This window comes from Electrophorus electricus, chromosome 15 (assembly GCF_041902795.1).
Source record: "Electrophorus electricus isolate QZ-2024a chromosome 15, ASM4190279v1, whole genome shotgun sequence".
NCBI classification, from domain to species: domain Eukaryota; kingdom Metazoa; phylum Chordata; class Actinopteri; order Gymnotiformes; family Gymnotidae; genus Electrophorus; species Electrophorus electricus.
In genome coordinates this window covers 8433707-8456002 of record NC_137511.1, presented here as the reverse complement: position 1 = coordinate 8456002, position 22296 = coordinate 8433707, and the positions used below count along the sequence as shown (strand labels likewise).

The 22296-nt window shown below is 37.4% G+C and overlaps 1 protein-coding gene and 1 long non-coding RNA gene across 8 annotated transcripts in view; one reads left to right on the top strand and one right to left on the bottom strand.

Annotated features, from left to right (window-relative positions):
- Positions 1-2014: 2014 nt before the first annotated feature.
- LOC145651276 (uncharacterized) lies at positions 2015-21609 on the bottom strand. 2 transcript variants are annotated; one of them, XR_014117121.1, is made up of 5 exons: positions 21461-21609; positions 5575-5646; positions 5411-5452; positions 4455-4500; positions 2015-4298 (listed from the first exon to the last, which is right to left on the bottom strand). It is a non-coding gene; the product is annotated as an uncharacterized LOC145651276 (long non-coding RNA). The 2 variants fall into 2 exon arrangements; XR_014117122.1 differs by having other exon boundaries at positions 4455-4484.
- The window catches only part of LOC113576448 (cadherin-18), a 64050-nt gene continuing 51523 nt past the window's right edge, over positions 9770-22296 (top strand). For 2 of the 6 annotated variants that reach the window (XR_014117120.1, XM_081697203.1), the window contains exons 1-2: positions 9770-10046; positions 20451-21109. Coding sequence is in view for 5 of the 6 variants with exons in the window: in XM_081697203.1 (XP_081553329.1) it covers positions 20861-21109 (249 nt within the window). In the remaining variant the exon portion in view is untranslated. Of the gene's footprint in view, positions 10047-19816; positions 20064-20450; positions 21110-22296 lie in introns of those variants that run through there. The other 4 variants (XM_081697202.1, XM_081697200.1, XM_027008511.3 and 1 more) reach the window with 4 other exon arrangements.

Below are 22296 nucleotides of genomic sequence, written 5' to 3'. Positions count from 1 at the left end.
ATATAAACCATCAAATTTCCACACTGCATAATAGTTATTACAGGTGGCTTGACTTATTCTGAAGCACAAAACACACGTAATTGTGATTTCATTTTTTTTGTACCTGGTTTGTTCTATTTAAGCTTTATTGTACACATTAGAATAGCAATAGCCTTGATATTATTTTAAGTTTCATCTTCATGTTTGTTATTCTTCAATTCTTTAACAAACTGCCCACCAGGAGTTGATTTAAGTCAGATTCTCCATGATGGGCCATTCAACCAGCAGCCTATTCAAAAGCAGGGGCTGCATTATCTTCCATTATCTTGCTGAAGGCAGAACCAAACAGGGCACAGATAAATACAAAGACCACAAAAGGATTTTTTCAAGACAGCTTTTACATGCTTCCATTATGAACAGTAATTTCTAATATCAGTCTGTGAGACATGGGTGATTTTTTTGTATCTTTGTGAGCTTCTAAAGGATGAAACATGTTCTTGGCTCAAAATAAATGCTTAAACGCTCACAGTTGTACAAAAGATGCTCATTCTGGAGAATTAAAAGTAAAAATTAGACAAAAACAAAACATTTTTGAATGTTGGATAAATCATACTGATCATTTCTGACTCCTAAGCCAATCACCAGGCTCCATACAGCAGCATGTTTTAAAGGTTCACTCTTTAAATAAGTATTTAATAGGGAAAAGGGCCTATATAACATTGGAATATTAGAATCTTGGCCTATAAGCTTTAAAACAGGTTTAATTATTTTCTTGATTTGCAATATCACCTTAAATCTACATAAGCATTCTGAAATCAGACTTTATTGTTCCCTCCTTTCCTTGAAATTGGGACTGTGAAAAAAAATGAGTCCCTATCTCATAAATCTGAGTGTGTGTGTTCTTTCTATTCCTTACTCAGGCATTCAGCTTGGGAGCGAATCCAGAGCCATGAGACAGCACTGTCTGCTTACTACAGACTTTCAGTGTCACAGAAAGAGGTCGTATCAACCTCTGTTAGCTTCCCATGTCTCTGTGAGGATGACGGGAGCACATAGGTGTGCCAGGAAGTGACCAGGAAGGCAATAGAGCATGGAATCAATAGCCAATGAAGAGTCTAAAGCAATCAAGCACAGAGCCAAATCTGCAGTAGGATTCTAGGTAGTTAAGAGTCATGTAATTATGACTAAGAGGTGTAGTTTTAAGGCAGACCAAATAAAGTAAGGGTATATATAAATACCAGCAATGTGAAAATTAAAACCCAGTTATTGTTGTCCCATAACATTTATGGCATGTGACATAAGAGAAGCTTCAACTGGAAATGGCACTAATTACATAAAATATCCCTCTATGCTGATGATATCCTACTTTTTGTACAGAATCCCAAAACATCTCTTAAAGCTCTCAGTAAATGTATCAGCACTTACTCTGCAATATTTGACTATACCATCAACCTCGACAAGTCCACCTACTAAGTGCCTGGAAGTTTCAAGGACAGTCAAAACTGATCAGATTTATTTAACGTCAGTGTTACACCACTATTACAAATAATAGATCACAACCTAAAATGGTGGATGAACCTATCACTGTCTCTTTTCGGATGTATAGCTACAAATAAAATGTCTGTATTACCAAAAATCAAGTATCCACAATGACTCCAGCGCAACCAACCATCAAATGGTTTAAACACTGAACAGTTTAATAACCATATTTTATTGGAAGAATAAAAATCCTTGACTACAGTTACAGACCTTACAGAAATCCAAACAGCAAGGACATCTAGCTGCACCTAATTTGTATCATTATTTTTTAGCAAATCAATTACAGTTCTTGTTTAAATGGATACATAGTGACATTAAACACTATCCTTATCAACAATTACAGCAATCAGAATGTCAAAATATTTAATATCAGAATTACCTTTTCTTAATAACATTGAAAAACATCACAATCTTTATTTATTTATTTATTTTTAAAATCAGAACAACTTTAACAACTTGATGGAAAACATGAACTCACCCTGAGGTACAATCCAGATCCAGATTTTAGGAACTTATGAATTGTAAATATCAACTCGCAAGAAAAGAATCTCTTATATTATTGTGTAATTAAAGTCTAAAATAACACAATAGAAGAGGAAACCACCACCACTCTTTGAAAGTAGTCCTATTAATAAATTCATCAACTCATCGAATGTTCTATTCAAGTTGTATGCCCTTTTGTACAAAAAACAAAATATCCAAATATCACTGCACCAATATGTAAATTGGAAGAATACCTTGGTATTCAAACAGACAATAATTTCTGGGTTGAAATATGTAAGAATATTTTTACAATGCGTACAAACATCAATATCCAACTAATTCAATATAAAGCCATTCAGAGAACACATTACCCAACATAAAATGACCAAAACAAAAAACATAAAATCAGATTTTTTGCAAATTGGATCCAAACCACTAAAAAAGAAAAAAAACAGAATTAATTCAAAAGTAAAAAAAAAAAAAAGTAGATTCTTTTTCAATTACTCATTTCAATTATTAATTTCATCAAGCCAATTCCCACCTACCGACTAGATAGGTTTCCATTGTCTTACATAGGATGCAGGTGATTGAGTGCTTCTCCCAATACATGTGAAGCCAGGCACGACATCTTTTTGAGCTGCTGTCCATGCTGATGCAATTGGTAGCTGAACCCACTTGGAGGAAAGTGCTCTCCAGCAAGTCTGACCACACAACTGGCTAGTGTAGTGTCACTATGATTGACGGGCAACGGAGTAATGTCATCCCTCCCAACCAGAGAGCAGTGTCAATTTTGCTTTCTTGGTCACTATGACTGACTGTGGCATCAGTGTTGCTCAAACCAGCAAACCCATGATGATAGGAGGAATGCTTTTCTATTGCACCAATCAAGAGCAAGTGGTGATTCTTATGGTAAAGTGCAATCAGTGGACAACTTATCATTGTTAAAACACTGTGCTGTGTAACTTAGACATTTTTATGCATAGTAAATTACTTTGAAAATCAACACCTCTGTCATGTACTCAGTGTACTTGCACTCATTCAATGTTACCCTAAAAGTTGAAATATAGTTACTTTAGCATTTATATTTATTAGCATTACACCAAAATATTTACACGTTGTTAATTGCACAACAAATGGCAGGAGAGAAATTAATAATGAGGGGAAATAGTCTTGATTCTGTTCATAACTGGTTCAGAGCAATACATTTTAAGTTCTTCAAGCTTGAGACAATGCAAGGGCACAAGGCCTATCTATATTAATTATATTCAAATAAAGGAATTTGTCACTGATGTCTGTTGAACCGTCACAGGGTAATTGGCTGGGGGTTGGCAGGGGATTTTAAAAGTACTCCCTAGACTGTTTTTATGCATGGTTTATATTTTAAAGAGTATTTCACACAAGGGAAGAATAAGAGTAAATGAACCTTTTTTTAAGATGCCTAAGGAGAAGCAAAGCTGACATACAGCAGAGTTTTATTTGAAAGTTGAAATATTTTTTACTAACATTACCTACTGTAAGAGTAGTATCTCTTGAATATTTTCCCATTACAGTGTGCCAACCTCTGTTAAAATAATTATAGATGTTATTAATTAGTAGGCTGATTTTTTTTATCTATTGAATTGATAGATTCTTTCAGATCATTTCCATTTTCTATTAACCCCTAAACACTAGGGTTGCATACTAATGCTTTCCTTATTTTCTCTCTCTTTCTCATTTCCTCTCCATGTTGTCTAGTATAAAGTTCAAATGCAGGTGAAGGGTGGAGAGGAGTGAAGGGATGAGAACCAAATACATGTATCATTTAGGTCACTACGTGTGGCATTTATTGTGTATAACATCACCCAGCAAGGGAGTATATTGAAATATATCCAAATCTACTTTAAAACAGCAAACACCTCACGATATGCTAGTAGCACTGATACATATGTGAAGGCCATATTAACCACATTATTTTTATTTTCCATTTTACAGAACCACAAGCTCCAAGCAAGACTGCCTATATTATACTCATTAAATGTGGTGTTTTATCTAGTGAATATGTAAAATACATTATTGCTACAGTCCATCACAAACACAAGTAATCAATGGTCTTTGAGAATGATAAGAATGCTTTCCTAATATAGAAAGTGGGATGGCTTTGGTATGCTATCATCATGTCTGGGTGTCATCCACAGATATATTTCTACCCTGTGGTAATATATACTTGAGTATCCTCACACTCCCAGCTGAAGGAGACATCCAAAGGATTCCATTCATCCTCATGTCATCCTGTAGTCTTCATCCAGTCATCCTCCAGTCTTTTTTTCAGTATTTAATGAGGAGAAAAACAAATTAAAAAACCAAACAAATTTACATTTGCATTTATGGCATTTGGCAGATAATGTGCTCCAGATTACTGATATGCATTCAAGTTTAATTGTAATTAAATTTGTACAGTGTAAATTAATACTTACATTTTACTTGTGCTTGTTTGTGTAGTCTTACTAAAGAACAATGGCACTGAAAGATCAGTCAATATTTGGAGCCCAGCATGGAGAACAGGGGTTCAATGACTTTTTCATATCAACAATATAAGTTTGCTTTGTACTCTGGGTTTCATATTGCTGTATCGGTATAACATTGCCAAGGCAACCAATCCCAAATAACATGTAAAAGGATCAGAGTCTTACTCCAAAGGATTTTACCATAAATACCTCTAGGCAGGGAAAAAGACACTAGCACAACAAATGCAAACAAGCCCAGTGCATTGTGGTTGTTTCAAACTTTAAAATTAGATGTACTTCTTATTGAAATAAAGGTTTATTTTTTGTTCAATGACAGATACCTTTATGATAAGTTAACATGAACCCATGCCTATTCCTAAATTAAAACATGTTTCTAAGTTCAGGAAAATATTTTATATACATAACTTGTCTATATTCACAATTCCAAGACACATTAGACCTTCTAAACTTCTAGACCCAATATGGACATATTGGGTCTAGAAGTTTAGAAGCCATAATGTATGTCTATTTTTGTAATAGGCATGCAATGGAATGTATTTAACCCCATTACACCACACAAGGGATACCTTAGCACTAACCTTCACTGAGATGCCATTACAGAGCATTGTGCCTGCAGGTTGTGGGTTTCAAACTAGACCCTAACATGCAGTATTCCATATTAGATTTCAGCTGCAGGCATGAATACTGCTCTACAGTGACTAAATATTGATCTCTTCTTCCATCTAAAGGGCAATGCTAGTCTCCATCAGCCCACTCATAATAGCAAACAAGAAAAGACACAAACACACCCACAAAGAACCAAGAGTATGAGCTGTCCATGAATAAAAAGCTCATGATCTGTGGCATCAGTAGGGCAAATTTGTTGATTTTAAATAAAGCTAGGCAGTGATGGAGGATATAATTACCTGGCCAAGACACCAGTCCAAGAAAAGTAGTGCTTACAGGTTCTGAGAAATTACCCAAAGATCAATTGATTAATCCTTATGTTTAATGTCAGGAGCGCTAATATTTAATCTGTACAGAAAAATTATTCTAAAGCATTTCTACCCCAAACTGACATGACACAAACCTGGAAGGTGTGTCCACTTTGAAGGGGGTAAGTGACAGCTCTCACACTTTCCATTTGCTCCACTCTGGTTTCCTGTGAAATAGGATTAAGTGAAACAAAACCACTGTCTAGATACAAACAGAAGGAAAGTCACAGACTTACAAATGTACACATTGCGTTTTCAGAGTCTTTAAATAAGAGTCTTTCTGATAATACTTTTTAATACAAAAGAACATTTTCAAGTTTCCAAGTCAGTTTGCTCTTACTAATGAAGCCTAAAAGAGAAGTCTTTAAGAGGTGAGGCTTTGATAACATAACTAAGGACAGAGTTGATTGGAATGCAGTATGACCACATTTCATTTTACAAGCATGTAAAATGAGGAAAAAGGAGGACCAAGGTCAGTGATGGAACTCTAAAAGCAAGTAATGGTCTCACACTGGGAACCTTTACCCTGCAGCTTTAAGGTAGATTGGAAACAAACACAGTCAACCCTAACATATTGCAGTATGTTGTGGAAAATTTCAAGGCCACTTGAGGATCCACCTTTAATAACAAGCTCATGTTTTTGGCTATTCCAGCTTGACCAGTACCTTTGTTATTCAAGATAATACACAAAGCAAAATAACACATATCAATGAATATTTCTAGCATTTGTTACAACCTGGGTCATAAGACATGTAAAGCATACATATTGTGTTAATTAAAATGTTCCACAAAACATCAGTTCCCCACCACAAGCTAGTAAACAAAATAATTAAATCCCAAGTGTTTCCTTGGTTACCTTGAATTTGATAAACATGTGAAAATCATTTTGAGACAAATATATGAATAGATCTATTTTAACCTCAGCAAAAAAGTGGACCTTGGCCTACTTTATAATGTGATGTCTTATTTTCACTATAATGGCTGCTTCACAGGTGTCTTTGGATGGACTTTCTTCATTTTTCCATGTGCTGCTGTTTCCCTTTCTGCCTAAAGTGCATACTTTTAGAATACAAATAACTACTGATTTACTTAAAATAGACTTTTGGTTTTAGAATAACAAAGCAATGGTTACCTGCCATGCACTATCACACTAAAATAATAAGTTATATGATCAAATGAAATTCCATTTTAAACTATGTGCCAAAATGTATTACATTTTATTATATGTTTAAGAAATATATATATTTCAAATCTAAAAAAATGTAAGCTGTGATATCTCTAAAAATCTTAATAAATGTTTCACTGAATCTGAAGCCATGGTCTTTGAAATAAAGTTGTGTGCCCAGTGGGGTGGCACTAGAAGGTTTTCTGCTGCTAACTGGGAGCACATGAATGAAATGAGAATAGCTGAATAATATTTCCCCATACAATTGAGAGTGGCTTTTTTCAGAGTGTATTCTACTGTTTTCCCTTAGGACAGTTAACTGGAAATGATTTGTCCATGGGTATTTAACCACTTCAACTCAATAGCTGTGTACATCCCAACAGGCTACATATCTCAACAATCCAGCCATGAAGGAGGCTGCTGTCATGACTTACTGAGCTCTTTCTTTCTTTCTTTCTTTCTTTCTTTCTTTCTTTCTTTCTTTCTTTCTTTCTCTCTCTCTCTCTCTCTCTCTCTCTCTCTCTCTCTCTCTCTCTCTCTCTCTCTCATACACGCACACACACACACACACATATATATACTCACACTCACATATGCACAACATTGCTGGCCATTTGTTCATGCCCCCAGGAACAGCCCACACAAACACACACCAGCCTGAAGATGCATTTTCAAATCTGATGTGCTTGAGTATATAATGCCTCCCCCATTGTGCTTAGGCTAATTGACAAAAATAATTGCTTACAGTGGTTTTAGCTTCAGCCAACATATGAAAGCTGGAAAATGTCTCCTATTTATTTTGTAGAATTAAGTACATTCAAATTTATTATTCAGTTATTATATTTATCATAATGTCAATATAAATGTTTAGTCTTGTCTGAATTATGTAGTTCTAACAATATTGTCTTTCAATCTGTATTATTGGCCATCAATTAGCTCCTCATTTTAACATCTGTCTTGGACATTAAACGGTAAAATGACTGTCCTCATAATTGTAAGCACAATTCAGCAAATCTATTTGCATGACAACTGCTCAGCAATGTTAACATAGTTATCCTAGCTATGGTAAAAGGAGCAAGGAGCAATTGAATGTACTGGAATGGTTTGAATATACCCCCAAAATACAGGCAATACTCAGGAAAGAAAGATAGCATGGCATTAGTTTCATTAGGAGGCTAACGCAGAGTGCTGCAGAAGAGGACCTGGGGGAATGAATTTAAAAGAAATAAAACTGAAAGTGATAATTGCTAATATACCGGTGATTGGGACTGGGAAAGTGATTTGGGAGTGTGATTGGTGGATATGTGTGTTGTCCTGGCTGGATGCTGAATGGTGCGTAACATAGTGTACTATTATTATTATTATTATTATTATTATTATTATTATTATTATTATTATTATGTTATTATTTATTATTATCTTTATTGATGACACAAACTGCCACTCGGGGCTTTATAGGTTTGCAACAGCTATAATTTTGGCTTTCGTAGTGGCCTTTTTGGTAGTCACTGACAGATATTATGGTTACTCTTTCTTTTACTCTTTTGTTTACTGTTACATTTAGGCTACAGATGTTGGAGTTCAATAGTGTATGCCAAGTGAACAAGATGAAGAAAGGGGAGAAAAAAGCATTTCTGATCAATAGATAAGCATCAGTCAGAGTCCATAAAGCTGCTCAGTTGTTTAAATGTTAGAGATCCCTGTATTGTCTACTTAACTCATAATACAGGACGGATGAAACTAGCGTGACCTCATTCAATAAGTAACAAGAAATTATGTTTCAACATCACACATGCTTCTAAGCATGGCTGAGTTCAAGCTGTCTGATTGTACATTGAATGTATGACTAATTTTCCAGAAACAGGTTAAATCCAATTCTGGACTAAAGGTCTCTACTGATAAAGGTTCTTAATTGGAAATGACTATAGAGTAGAAACTACCATTACAAGCACATAATTTGTACCATTATACTAACCTTTGAGTGAGCAGCACTGTAATGTGGGAGAATAAGATTTCAGTATAGAAGCTGACGTGTAATCTCCCACACAGATTAACCCTGGCCCTAGAGTGAATATTTTCAATAATAACTTACCATTGGAAATAGTCTATAGAATAATCATGGTCTGGAACCCTGCATGCATGTTAGGTGCTCATGATTCTTCTGCCGTTTTCATTACATGAAGGGCCTATTACCATGTAAGTCAACAGCTAAGAATTAAGCACATGGGGAATGCTTAGCCGTGGGTTGGTTTGCATGGTGAAGCTGAATGATGAAGCCATGAAGCATGGGGGGGGGGGGGGTGACTCCAGCAGTTTGAAACTGTGTCATGTCTCCTGTCTTCTGGCACCCCTCTATTTGTTCTCATCTGCAGCTCAGCCTTCACTTTTCCCTCTCCCAATGTGTGTCGGTGTTCTTTGTAGATAGTTCTGCCCTCTTTCTTTTCACCGCCACCAACAACAACTCTCCACCCTCTGCCCATGTAATTGATGGAGAAGACCTCTCTCTGTTTTCTCTCTTTCTTTCTTTTTTTCCCCCAAGGCGATGCACTCTCGAAGGATGAAGGATGCTTCTACTCTCCATCATTTCTTCCTTCCTCTTTCCTGATCTCCTTCCCTTTATTATTCATTACATTTCCCCTCAGAGCAGGCAATGGAGAGAGCGACGGCACTGAGAGAGACGAGTCGCCGCTAGCCTTTAGTGTACCTGAGAAAACGGGCAAAGGACAGAGGGTGGGTGGGAGTGTTTGGAGAGACCAGAGAGAGGGACTGGCAGGTTGACCAGATATCAAAAGTCAAGGATAGCTTGATGAGAAAGGAAAGGGTGACTGCCAGTACTGGAAACTGAATGATGGACAGCTTTAACTACCAGTCTCTATAATGAAACAAATGAGAAACAAAAATACATGAGGCATGTGAAATGATAACAAAAGGAGGTGTGAAAATCAAGTGTGTGTGTGTGTGTGTGTGTGTGTGTGTGTGTGTGTGTGTGTGTGTGTGCGCGTGCGTGCGTGTGTGTGTGTGTGTGTGTGCGTGTGTGTGTGTCTGTGGGTGTGGGTGTGGGTATGTGTGCGTGCATGTGCGTGTGTGTGAGAGAATGATAGAGTGAGAGGTGGGGGGGTTCTTGGAAGGCTGGTGCAGGCATGATAGACGCTGTGTGAGCTTTAAGCCAGCCAATCAGAGCTTTTGGTTTACCTAAGCTGCTGCAGTGGGGGAGTCAGTGAGGATTCTCCCTCACACGCACATATACACACACACAGAGAAGAGCACACACACAATGCACGGAATGGATAGATTCTCACTGAGGGACTAGAGAAGCAGGGTAAAATGGTGCAAAATGCACAGAAAGTGCAGTTAAAGGCATCCAGCAAGAGAGGGAATGCTTTTCTGGAACCATCTCATGAGGTATGGTACAAGCTATTCCTCTACTACTGCTAATTGGTTTCAGAATACATCTGGGATATTGAAAGAACATTTTTATTTCAGTAAGTGTGTGTGTGCAATGAATAGTGAGAGAGGGTCTAAAAAAAGAAATATCTGCGTATGCATGTAATAAGTATAATACATAATGTGGTTTAAATGGATGTTCCGAGACATCAAAGAAAGAATGGCAATGGAGTGAAACTGAAAAAAGAAATAAGTAGCTGAGGTGAGTTAAGACGACTGGGCAGAAGTGAGCAGTGTAAGAGAGAGAGACAGAAAGAAAGAGCGCAAGAGAGAGAATTGTACATTATCTATGCATCGTGCATGTTGTCAGACTTGCTGTATTTCTCTTGCTCTCTGCTACCTGAACTACAAGCATCTATGGAGTTTCTGTTCTCTTTCCTATAAGTGTGTGTGTGTGTGTGTGTGTGTGTGTGTGTGTGTGTGTGTGTGTGAAAAAGAGAGAGAGAGAGAGAGAGAGAGAGAGAGAGAGAGAGAGAGAAGACCAAGCATGTGTCCGTTCTACTAAGCAGCACGCAGGCATGGCTGAGAGTGGATCAGCTGCTTATCAGGCTTATCGCCTTATGGTTTTAACCAGAGTATTCACTTAGCCAGTGTGAAACATGTTGTTGTGCTAGTTCACAAAGGGAGAGAGGACAGTAGAGATGCATACTCATGATGATTTAGAGATTAAACTGCTGTCAGGTTGGGTGTGTGTCTCTTTATAAATGTCAGTGTCGGTATTAGTGTAGTAGTATATTAGTGGTGTTATGTCTTGCCACGTTGCCTAACACATTCAAACACACACATATGAACATACCCCCCACACCCCCCCACACACACACACAGGCAATCACACATAGAGACATGCATACACAGAACACACAGAGAGAGCTCTGTTTACCGTCTGACAGCATGAAAGGATAGCTGTGGATTGGATTTCAAGAAACTGTGTGCTAATTGCAAGATCTTTACAACAAAAAAAAAGATAAGAAGAAAGAAGGCATGGATTTGCTCTTCATTGGTCAGTGAGTGGAGAATGATTTCACTATCCATTTTAACTGGGCCCCTTGTTCCAGAATGATTTGGCTGAGACCACACTCCACAAGTGCATTCAGTAAAGCATTAGCTGGCTTTAAGAGGATTCTGTGGGGATAGTGTCTTGCCTCACATAGTACCCTTAGGCAATGAACACACAATTGGCCTAGTTAAATAAAACAGCAATAAAGCAATTCAAACTGCAAAAAAAACCTAGGAATTTAACAAATTTCAAACAATATGTAAACCTGATTTTTTGTTAGTTTCCCTGTTAGGGCAGGCAAAGATTTTAAAATGCTTATGAGCAGTGGTTTCAAAACTGCCTTCTAAATGCTCTTTTTTATTAAAAAAAAAAATGTTTTATCAACATTGTATATTTGTACAGTGTTTACCAACACATTAGACTGAGGCTCTACCAGCAATCCCACATTCTACACACACACACACACACACACACACACACACACACACACACACACGAGATATGTGTGATATATGAGATATAACAGAGAGATACTATGTGTGTGTGGATACTTACCCTAAATATATAAATATATGGATACTGTAAAATTTATTTTAAGATGTAGACGGCTACAAATGTTTCCTTACATTTTACATAGTCTATAATAATGCAGGAATTTTAATTATACACATATTAAATGTCTCTGTAGATACTGAAAGCAACCCTTTGCTGCTTTTATTTTTATTCTTCATTAATTCATGTCAGTGTTTAATTCAGTACTTGCTCCAGTCCAAAAGCCTCACTAAAAACAATTCTTTCAAATAAAGTGATTCACAATTGAAAAGAGGTTTGCTAATGTGTAACTGTACTTAATTTGAACACATTTTGAAAAGACCATTCCTGTGTAGGCGTGCCAAGTTAAATTGAGACCATAATATATGTACATCTTTAAACTTGTACATATCACTGAGTTCGGTCACCTAATGCAGACACCATGCTAGTGAGTCATCAGTGGAAAGGCAATATAACATAGCTCACACCATACATTAATAGCTAGCCATAGTTCACTCTTTGACAATTGATTAAAACCCTAACACTTTCTAATTAAACAAACTACAATTGTGAACACAGACAGATCCATGAATAAAGTCTTTAACATGATGGCACCAAGCAGACATTTCAGTCTGATTGGAGATCTGCTCACATAAGGCTTTTCAGTCATTTGCATTGTGGCGTGCTGGGGAAAATCAGTTGCTGAAAGAATGCCTTTAAGCGGAAAAAATGAAGAGTAAAAGCTTGCTCATGGCAGTTACACCTGCTGTGTTACATATTATAATGCTTGTGGACATCATAATAGCTGCAATCATGCTTATGCTGGGGTTTAATTGAAAACAGAAGATGTTCCAGGGTGTTTTGGATGAATGGTAATGTGCAATGACACCATTTATAGTTAATTGCTTGCTCTCTTTCTTCATCTCTCTCAAGCTGGTCATGGTCTGAACTGATATAATGCTACCATCTCATCCTATATTAGCAACTTGAAACTAAGATAAATGTCCTGCACCCAAATAACAAAATGAGCTCTCAATGTAAGCGTTTTTTGCAGTCATGGCAAAGAGAAAACTCCCCACCCAAGTTCATGCCTTGTCAGTGCAAGCAAGCAGGAAACTATTCAGGACTGATATTGAATCAAAAACACCCTCTATATTCATGTGCACTTGCACACAAAGATGTCAACTGTAGTTTAGATTTCTGTTTAAAACGCAACAGTTACAAGATGCAACCTTTTACACAGTTCAAACTGGTAGGCTTTGAGACCTTATAGACAGAACTAATAAACAGTAAGTAGAAATCATGAGTGAGTAAGTGAGAGAGAGAGAGAGAGAGAGAGAGAGAGAGACAGAGAGAGAGACAGAGAAAGACACAGAGAGATGAGTATAAATAGAACAATTAAATTATATATGCAGAAATGATTGTTTTTTAATAATTTTGATAATTTTAGATACTTTTAATGTTTAGCTCATAGAGCATATACATTGCAGTTATTATGCTGAATAACACTATCAAAGATGTGTGTTTAGATTTGTCAGCAGCTATCATAAATTATACCACATATTCAGAAGTTTTACCACACCATGGAGAAGATCAGAAAAATCATGTTTAAAAATGTTTTAAAAACCTGTGGAATTCTGGGATAAAGACTTACGGATGGAGATGAACATGAACTTGTACCAGATTGATGGTAAAAAAGAAATAGTGATTTTAAAAAAATACTTGCTCATGATCCAAAAGCATGCCACCTCTTCTGTGAAATATGATGGCAAGGGTTCAGGCAGCTGCCATTGGTACTGGCGTACTTCTCTTTAGTGATGATGTGGCTGCCAACGGCAACAGGATGATTTTTTTCTGAAGTGTGCAGAAGTGTGTTAAGTTCTCAGACCCAACAAAATGCCTTTATTCGAATATCCTAGGAACTTTGATAATAACATGACTGACATCTTAGTCTAATCCGGAATCAAGTTCTGTATAAGTCTTCTACCAGCTAATGGAGTTGCACATTACTACAACTGAGTATTTTATCCTCTCAGTTTTCCTGATAATCTTCTTCAGGGGAAGAAGATGGTCTCTCTAGAAATAATATTATTTACAGATATCTCAGCTAAGCCTCTCCACAAGTAACTTTCATCTGAAACCAACTAAGGTCCTGTCACACATGGTTGTATTGAGTGAAAACCTGATACAAGAGTCGTATGAGGCAGTCCACAGCATGTCTCAGGTACAGCATGTGTCAGGTATGAGCAGCTGCACTGATGGCACGGCTAAGCTGCACTGGGATCTGCAGAGAGTGTTCTGTCCACTCTCTGTTATTAATCTAAAAACACCATAGTTATCAGTATATAACAATAAGGTATTACACAAGACTTGTAAAAACGGATTACTACAATTTCTCTCTCCTACTTCAGTGGTAAGTAGTGCTCAGAATGGTTGACTTGTTTACTCTCTTGATTCCTTACATTAAAAAATATATATATTTACATGACGTTATAGAGAATCGGCAAGTGAAACAAGGTAGTGATTTTGGACACTACCTTCTGAGACATGTTAGCATGTCAGGAACCTAACTTCAATTTTGTGGATTAATAACATAGCTGAATTTTAATGAATATAGAGAAGACTTTAGTCAGCTAACAACTTATATCAAATGACCAAGGCTTTTTTTGTATATACATCTTATATATGATAAATCAGGGCTCCACAGACCACTGTACCCAGAGCAGCAGTGTATAAGTCTTTTATCACTTGCACAATAAATTACAAATAAAGACCACATCCCAAACCATGATTTAAGGGCATTTAAGGGTACTTCATATCATGGCCTCAGAAGTAAAGTGATTGTAATTAATACTAATATAGATGGTCCTTAGTTGTTATTGTCCAGTTTCGTTGTGGCTGTGTGGCTGATAAAGCTCTGTTAACGTATTTGGGATGGAAAGGGAAGTGGTGTGATGGATTGAATGTCTTGCAGTTTATTTATATGTCTACAGCGTGGCCATAGTGCATGGGGAGCTCTTTACAGAAAGCCATCACCTAAGGGCAGCAGGGAATACTCCCTGCTGAAAAATGAGATGCGGAGTTTCCATTTCTGATGAAACTTTGTCCCCTGCAGCTTCCCAAGGGTCCTGCTGGCCTCAGAGTGAGAAAAGAAAATCTCTTGAACTGAACATTTTTGAGGCCAAAGATTATTTGTTATTCTAGTGAAAGTTTACATACATATATATATATATATATTTTTTTCCTGACAATTGCCTATATGTAGCAGCAAGTATATTCCATGTACCGCATGTAATGGACATAAAACCAAATTTTTACATTTCACATATACATAAATCTCTGTGCGTGTGTGTGTGTGGGTGTGTATGTGTGTATGACAGTAGGCACTATACTAGCAAGGGCTTAATGCTAAACGGCTCTAACCATTTATAAAATCTCACCATTCATGGTACAGTAAAACCATGGGCCGTGTATGTAGGCTGCATATGATTGTTGATTACCTGATACAGAAATGGCCATGAGTAATCTTACCAATTGTGCACTTTAACTGAAAAAGCTTTGGATAGAAAAAAAATCACATGAATGTGAGTTCTTCTTCCATCTTTCTTTGTGGCTCTGAATCATTTTTACACCCTGCAAACATGCATTGTCAAGAAAATAAATGGCAAAATGGTAACTATAATATTATATCTTTTCCTTGCATGTCTTATCTTGCCATATATTTCCATCACATTTTATTCAAGAGTAAAATTACAGTTTATTGGATAGACACTAAAACATACAGGTCTTCAGAGAGGTCTTCAGACCTGTACCTGACATTCAGACATCAAAAAAGGATCTAAAGAGTTGAGCTTAAGAATAGATACAATTTAATCACACTCCTAAAGCTTGGTTGTTAGTCATTGGTGTGTGTTAAAGATGTGGCAAAGCAACAGGCCGTCATGCCTAGGAGCAGGGTGTTAATTGGTCCTTACATGCAGAGAGTGAGAATGAAGGCACAATGAGAGAAAATAGTCAGAGATGCTGTTAGACAGTGTAAAATGAAAAGAATGAAGTGCTTAGTGACAAGAAAGTATTAAATAGAGCAACAGGGCATTGGGTAATGATTAAATGGAGAGGTTTAGTTAGGTAGCTAGGACACAGAGAATGAATAAGAGAGAGAGAGAGAGAGAGAGAGAGAGAGAGAGAGAGAGAGAGTGTGTGAGAGAGAGAGAGAGAGGAAGAGAGAAAGACAAATGGACAGTCTCTTTATTGATTCTATACTCCCAGATAGGATGAGAAAAGTGCCACAAGGAAATCTGTCTATACATTACCTGTTTAGTAATTCCTCTTGACACATATGCACTTAAACACACATGAATGCATGTACACATCTGTGATTGAAATCACCATGCATTGCATTCATCTGCCTCAACATAAAATACTTGCATGTACACACAAAAGCACTTACTCCACTATCTCGCTCTCAGCACCTGTGAGCAGATGCCTCTGTGGCATTGCACATGGTGACATAAGACAATATTCAGCAACTGGCTTGTATACTCACCCTTCTCCTACCTTCTCCTACCTACAAACACTCACTCTCACTCACAAACCCATAACACACACACTTTATTATATCTAGCCACTTGTAGGCAGTTCAGTGTACGATGATGAAAGCTGACACCTTCGAGGTCCCTTATACCTCAAACAGACAATGGATTCCTACTCCTTCAGCAGACTGGCTTTATCTTACAAGCTAATGCCAGTATCATAATATTGGCGGGGAGTCATGTGCATGTGTGCATGCAGTGCTGTTCATAAGTGAAGTTCCTAATCTGCTGAATCACAGTAGTTTTCTGTACAAATGAGCTCACCTCTTGCAATTTCTATAATGCACACAAAACACACCTGTGTCCCCCAGAGCATGCACAAATAGCTGTCACCTAGCTGTCACGACTCACAAATATAGGTACACATATATGAACACACGCGATATTTGCTTCACTAGGGAAAAAAGATGCTACAGGAATTCAATCATATACTTAATATACTGCAATAGCATTTAGAAACACCACTCTTAATCATACACTTAGCATATGTATCAGAGGCCTTTACATAATGTACTAATACATATGGTAAAGTAAGACTTCCAAGACAAACAACAGAGTTTCAGTTAGTTAGAGATGACGTACTGAAGATCAATTTGGTCATGCACATTATCACTGATGACTTCTTCTACCAGATCTCATACCTCACAGTCTGCTGCAATGCAGCAGAGAGAGGGAAAGACAGAGAGAAAAAGAGAGAGAGAGATGAAGAGAGTTTTAAAGGTAAATAGATTTTGTCGGTGAATAAGTGGATCTGGTAAGAGTGCAGCAGATGGATGCTGTCCCACAGGCAGTGTTCTTCTGTGATGAGGAAGCCAAGAGAATCCCTTTCCTTTCATTCTCCCTTTACTTTTTTGCCAGTTCCTCCCTCCCTCCATTCTTCCCCACACCTATGTCTTTCCTAATGGCCTCTCTCTTTCCACCTCCACATCAAATGCTTTGCAGATTGAGTACTGAAGCAGTTTAGGCCACTCTGCTCATGAAGAAGAGGAACATACTTTGCAGCTAATTCTTTCATTTTTGAATTAAATTTAACAGCATCTCTAATACGTGATATCAATTTTGTTTATGAGTAGACATCGCCTCTGACAAAACATCACTTTCTGCATTGCACCGTTCTCTGACAGAATGACATGCAGCACTACAACATAAGACAAAGGACACATTTACCATTTAGACACATTTAAAAACATATTAAATAAGAGGAGAGGCATGGAAGAATCGAGAGGAGAAGGGAAGATGGCTGAAAAAAAAAACTGACAGCATGATGAGCAGACAGGCTGCGAAGAAGTAGGAAAGTGGAGTGATGGTGTCAGAAGAGGGAAGTGTCATAGCTGACATATACAGAGGCAGTCTCTGTCTTTCCCTCTGAGCAGAAGGCAGGCAGGTTTAAATGAGCAGTCACCTGAAATCACTGGAGTCACCTATGGGGTCTGACTTCAAACTTAATATAACAAAATGTGACTCCTTTGATCTCAATTTAACCCTGCAGGAATGTGTTTAATGCTGGCATTTTTACTGTGCAGAAATTCATTGTGAAATAGTACACTAAAGGCCTGCCCTTCGAGAGCATGGCCAAAGGCTCTGTAAGGGAGGCAATATTGAAATAAATGGATATGGAAAACATAGCAGAATAAAAAAGAGGTCGAAGAGGAGTCAAAACGTGAAGGGGTGTGTTAAAGGGGGTGAGATTGTGGTGAAAGCAAGTGAATAATCATGATTCATAGTCAATAGAGCATTGACTCACCCACATTTCACCATGAGTACTTTTTATGTGTGTCACTGAAAGCAGAGGTGTTGTAAATCCTACCTAATATCTCATCTAAAATATAGAACTGAATGTTACAAAGTATCTTTGCCACTTCTTTTCTGGTTCCTGCCTCAAACATACTAGAAAGTGCAAAAGGAAAAGAAACAATGTTCCCTCTCCAAAAATTTATCCTGCCTTTCAACTTGATGATAAAAACAGCAAGAAAGCAAAAATTCACATATCATGATGTAAAGTCCTAAGTAATAACAAAGGTCCTTATAACCTTAGTTGATGAGAAGATTGAGGATGTGGTAGTCAGGAAATGACTCACTCAAGGTTGCACCAACTTTTTCAGTTTCTGCAAGCATCGCCACTGTTGCCAACTGGATAGAGATGACCAGAAAATATAATTTTTTCACTCCTTGTTTTTGTGTCAGAAAACAAGACCAATCCCATATGTGTGTGTGGAGGGGGTGTGTTTTGTATAAGTATGCTCAACCCACCTGTTTGTGTATATTTCATGATGGAGTCTGAAAAACCGTTTGGCAGCAAGTGTACATACATTAGCTATTATAAGCAAAATGTAGAGAAACATAAGACTTTTCTCACCTCACTGTGTCAATATTCTACACCCACAAGCTTCTCACTTCTGTTTCTATTTCTGTTCAGACTACTTTGATAACTCTGAGAGGCAAGAGGGGGAAATAAATCAGTTCTATCTCTGATTTTGTGTTTTTTTATGTTCTTAATTTTTCTTCACCAACATTATCTGAACAAGACCTCTTTTATCTGTACATTCATTTAGTTACCAGTATGTCTATCTATCTATCTATCTATCTATCTATCTATCTATCTATCTATCTATCTATCTATCTATCTATCTATCTATCTATCTATCTATCTATCTATCTATCTATCTATCTATCTATCTATCTATCTATCTTGTAATAATGTATATGACCTTTTCTCTTTTCCTCTTGTCTGACAAACTATCAAACTGACTTCTTCCAACACACTCACACACGCACACACATACCTTCTTCTTTCCTTCATTCTTTTCTTTTCATTTCTCTCTCTTTAGCTAGTATTTGGTCACTTGCTATTGTTAGTCTAACTTTGATCATGTATCTTATTCACTTCCCATTTGATATATTTCACTTTTGCACTCTCTCTCTCTCTCTCTCTCTCTCTCTCACACACACACACACACACACACACACACACACACACACACACACATACACACACACTAGATCTTTAAATCTGTAGGCCTAGCATCTAAAATCTGAATCCTGTTGACTGCAACAAGAGTACAAACAGGATTCCTCTTATAATTATAATTGTCTGCTGCCTGTGATTCAACAGAGCTGTGAAACAGGAGCCAGGCAAACAAAGAGGGGGCTTTGGGTCTGTACAGGTTGCAAAGAGTAGACGGGATGAGGTGTTTTAATTACAAACAGTAGCATAATCACACCAACAGGCTTCTGACAAAAGAATACCTCAGAGGCTGCCAGCCTTCCCGCCCACAGCTGAGCTTTCCAAATCCTAAACACACACTGCCAAAACCAGACTGAACTTTACTCCCTAGCCCTGCTACACTTGGCTTCTTTGGCAGGGGGGCATTTAAGTGCAGTATCTGATCCAGAATTTTAATGCCAATGTCATGCTAATTGGCAATACTTGTTTTTACTCAATATCACCTCTCCTAACCTTATTTTTCTTCCTAAAAAAGTAACAAACAAGTGTAAAGGTTTGGCAATTACACCTTTGAGAATCACAGATACATTGTTACAAATATCCTGAGTAAAATGTGAATTGGGTTTTTTCGCTTTTGTTAATTATTTACTCACAACCCTTACTTCTTGAGCAGACACCCTTGACAGTCTGGCTTCTGTTCAGTTTTCTATCTGTTATATCTTTATTTTACTCCTGCACATTCTTTCTTCAATGCGTTCTGTCAAACAGCTATGTTCACAAGTAACATGGTTTAGTAAGGTTTCTTCTGATAGTTCTTTTGGTTATGCTTCTGAAAAAAAGTCATTTTCAAAGACATAACTAGTAAGTCTCATGTCAGCCCATATTTGACTGTTCTATTGCCCTTGCTCCTGGTAAGACATTACTTCTTTTTATCATAACTTTGCATTTCTCTCTGATGAAGTTATTATTCAGAATGCCAGTGTACAAGTTCTATAATAAGTCTTCTCTCCATATACTACAGTCTTGATTACAGTAAAAGATGGTTATTACATATTTGATTGCAAAATGTCTTAATCAACAGTCAAAATGTATTATATATATATATATATATATATATATATATATATATATATATATATATATATATATATATATGAATGTGTGTGTGTGTGTGTGTGTATAACTTAACATGCTAGGATGCGTTATGAACAGACGTATGAATAACATCTTTATTATGAAATTAGGCTGCTAACTGTCTTTTACAATCATCTTAGAATTTTTTTCTTTTGCTTTTTCAGAAGATTCAGCATGGCCTAAGTCTTCTCAGGGCCCTGATATAACCTTTTTAAACGCAATAACAACTGTTTTGTGAATCAAGATCTCGTGGAGTCCATTATGTAAATTCACCCCTGCAGCCCTCCTGAGACAGAAGACTGAAACATGAGCGTGCTCAAAGCTGTGTGGCCCTCTGGCCCATGCCCTCTGTCTGCACGGATCTAGCACCTCTTATACACCACTGAAGCAGGGTACAGCAGCAGGAGAGCTGGCTGGAGCAGGCAGAGGAAAAAGACGCAGTCGTGGAGGAAAGAAGATTCCTACATCCACAGGATTATATTTGCTTCTGGAATACTGCAATTATTTGGAATATTGTGATATTTTGGGAAATCACTATAATTTGGAATACCAGGAATATTGTTTCCTTGCCATCATGAAGGTGAGCCGCACTTCTTGCCTATGTCCTGTGCTTCTGTGTCTGTGTTTCCTGGAGGGGGGTTATGGGGCAACCCACCATGGGCAAGCCAGACTGATCTCCAGAAACCACAACCTGACCCATAATCACAACCAGACTAAAGATGGGGAGACAGAGGTCCACCACAGGCCAAAGCGAGGCTGGATATGGAACCAGTTCTTTGTCCTGGAGGAGCACATGGGTCCAGAGGCACAATATGTGGGGAAGGTAAGCACTGTGTCTTATTGCTTGTGGTCAGACAGCTCTCATGAATATTGATGCTCAATATGTCAAACCAAAATACACTGGGACATCAAATAAAGATCAAATAGGAATGCACAAAGTGAAAACAAAATGATAATACACATTCATCAATCTTTAAATGTTCAGTCTCCAGTAAAGAAGGAGATTATGCTTAGGCCATACAATTATCTCACCCATAGGCTCTGGTGGAAAAGTTGACCTATCATTATGCATATATGATACGTTTGCAAATCTAGTCACTTCTTTCTCATTTTCTGCCTATATGTAATAACCTTTGTGCAACAGTTGGTCGATAACATATATGTATCCAATTACCTTACTGCAGAAGATGTGGTGCTGGGTGCTCAGAAGGGTCCAATGAATTATTACTCTGAGTCTGAGTTCTGACAGCCATCATCATTCTGGTCGGACACGTCTGCTCTCTATGTTTGCCTCAGCCTTGGCAGCTTTGTGAAACATGACTCCCTTGTCTATGCCAACTGGTAAATAGGGCTGTTAACCATTAGCATATTGATATACTGAACTGCAATGAATGTTATGTTCTAAATCCTTGGTAAAGAGCTTCTGTTTACTGCTTGACCCCAGCAAACTTGTTAAGTGAGGCAGGTAGAACATGACCAAGTAAATAAAAGTCTTTCATAAATACTAAAAAAGGTGCCTTTATCAATCAATACTATAGTAATATTTAACCAAATAAATTAAATAAATCAACCTCACCAATAAGAAGATCAAAAAACACGTATCAATTATTATAATCTAAATAATAGATCACAACATAATATTATAATCTCAATTAATCATATATTTTATTTTTTATATTTCCAGGGTGTCCATATATTTGACCAATAATGACAGTTTCCTTTTTTGTTCAGAGGAAATCAGAGCACAATGTCTTTATGGGACAGAGCTTGAGGTGAGAATGGAAACTTTGCCATGCATTATATGCAAACAGAATTATGAAGCAGCTGAATGGGACATCCACATCTTTAATGTGTCAGAGAGTCAGGACTACAACCTATCAGTCGCAGGGTCTATTTGTTTTTGGATTGGTATAAAAGATGTCTCTTGTGGCTCACTTAGCTTCTTTGCATTGATGACATTTTCAGTGATAAGTCATCATTCCCGCTGTCGTCGCACATTTTGCAGTGACA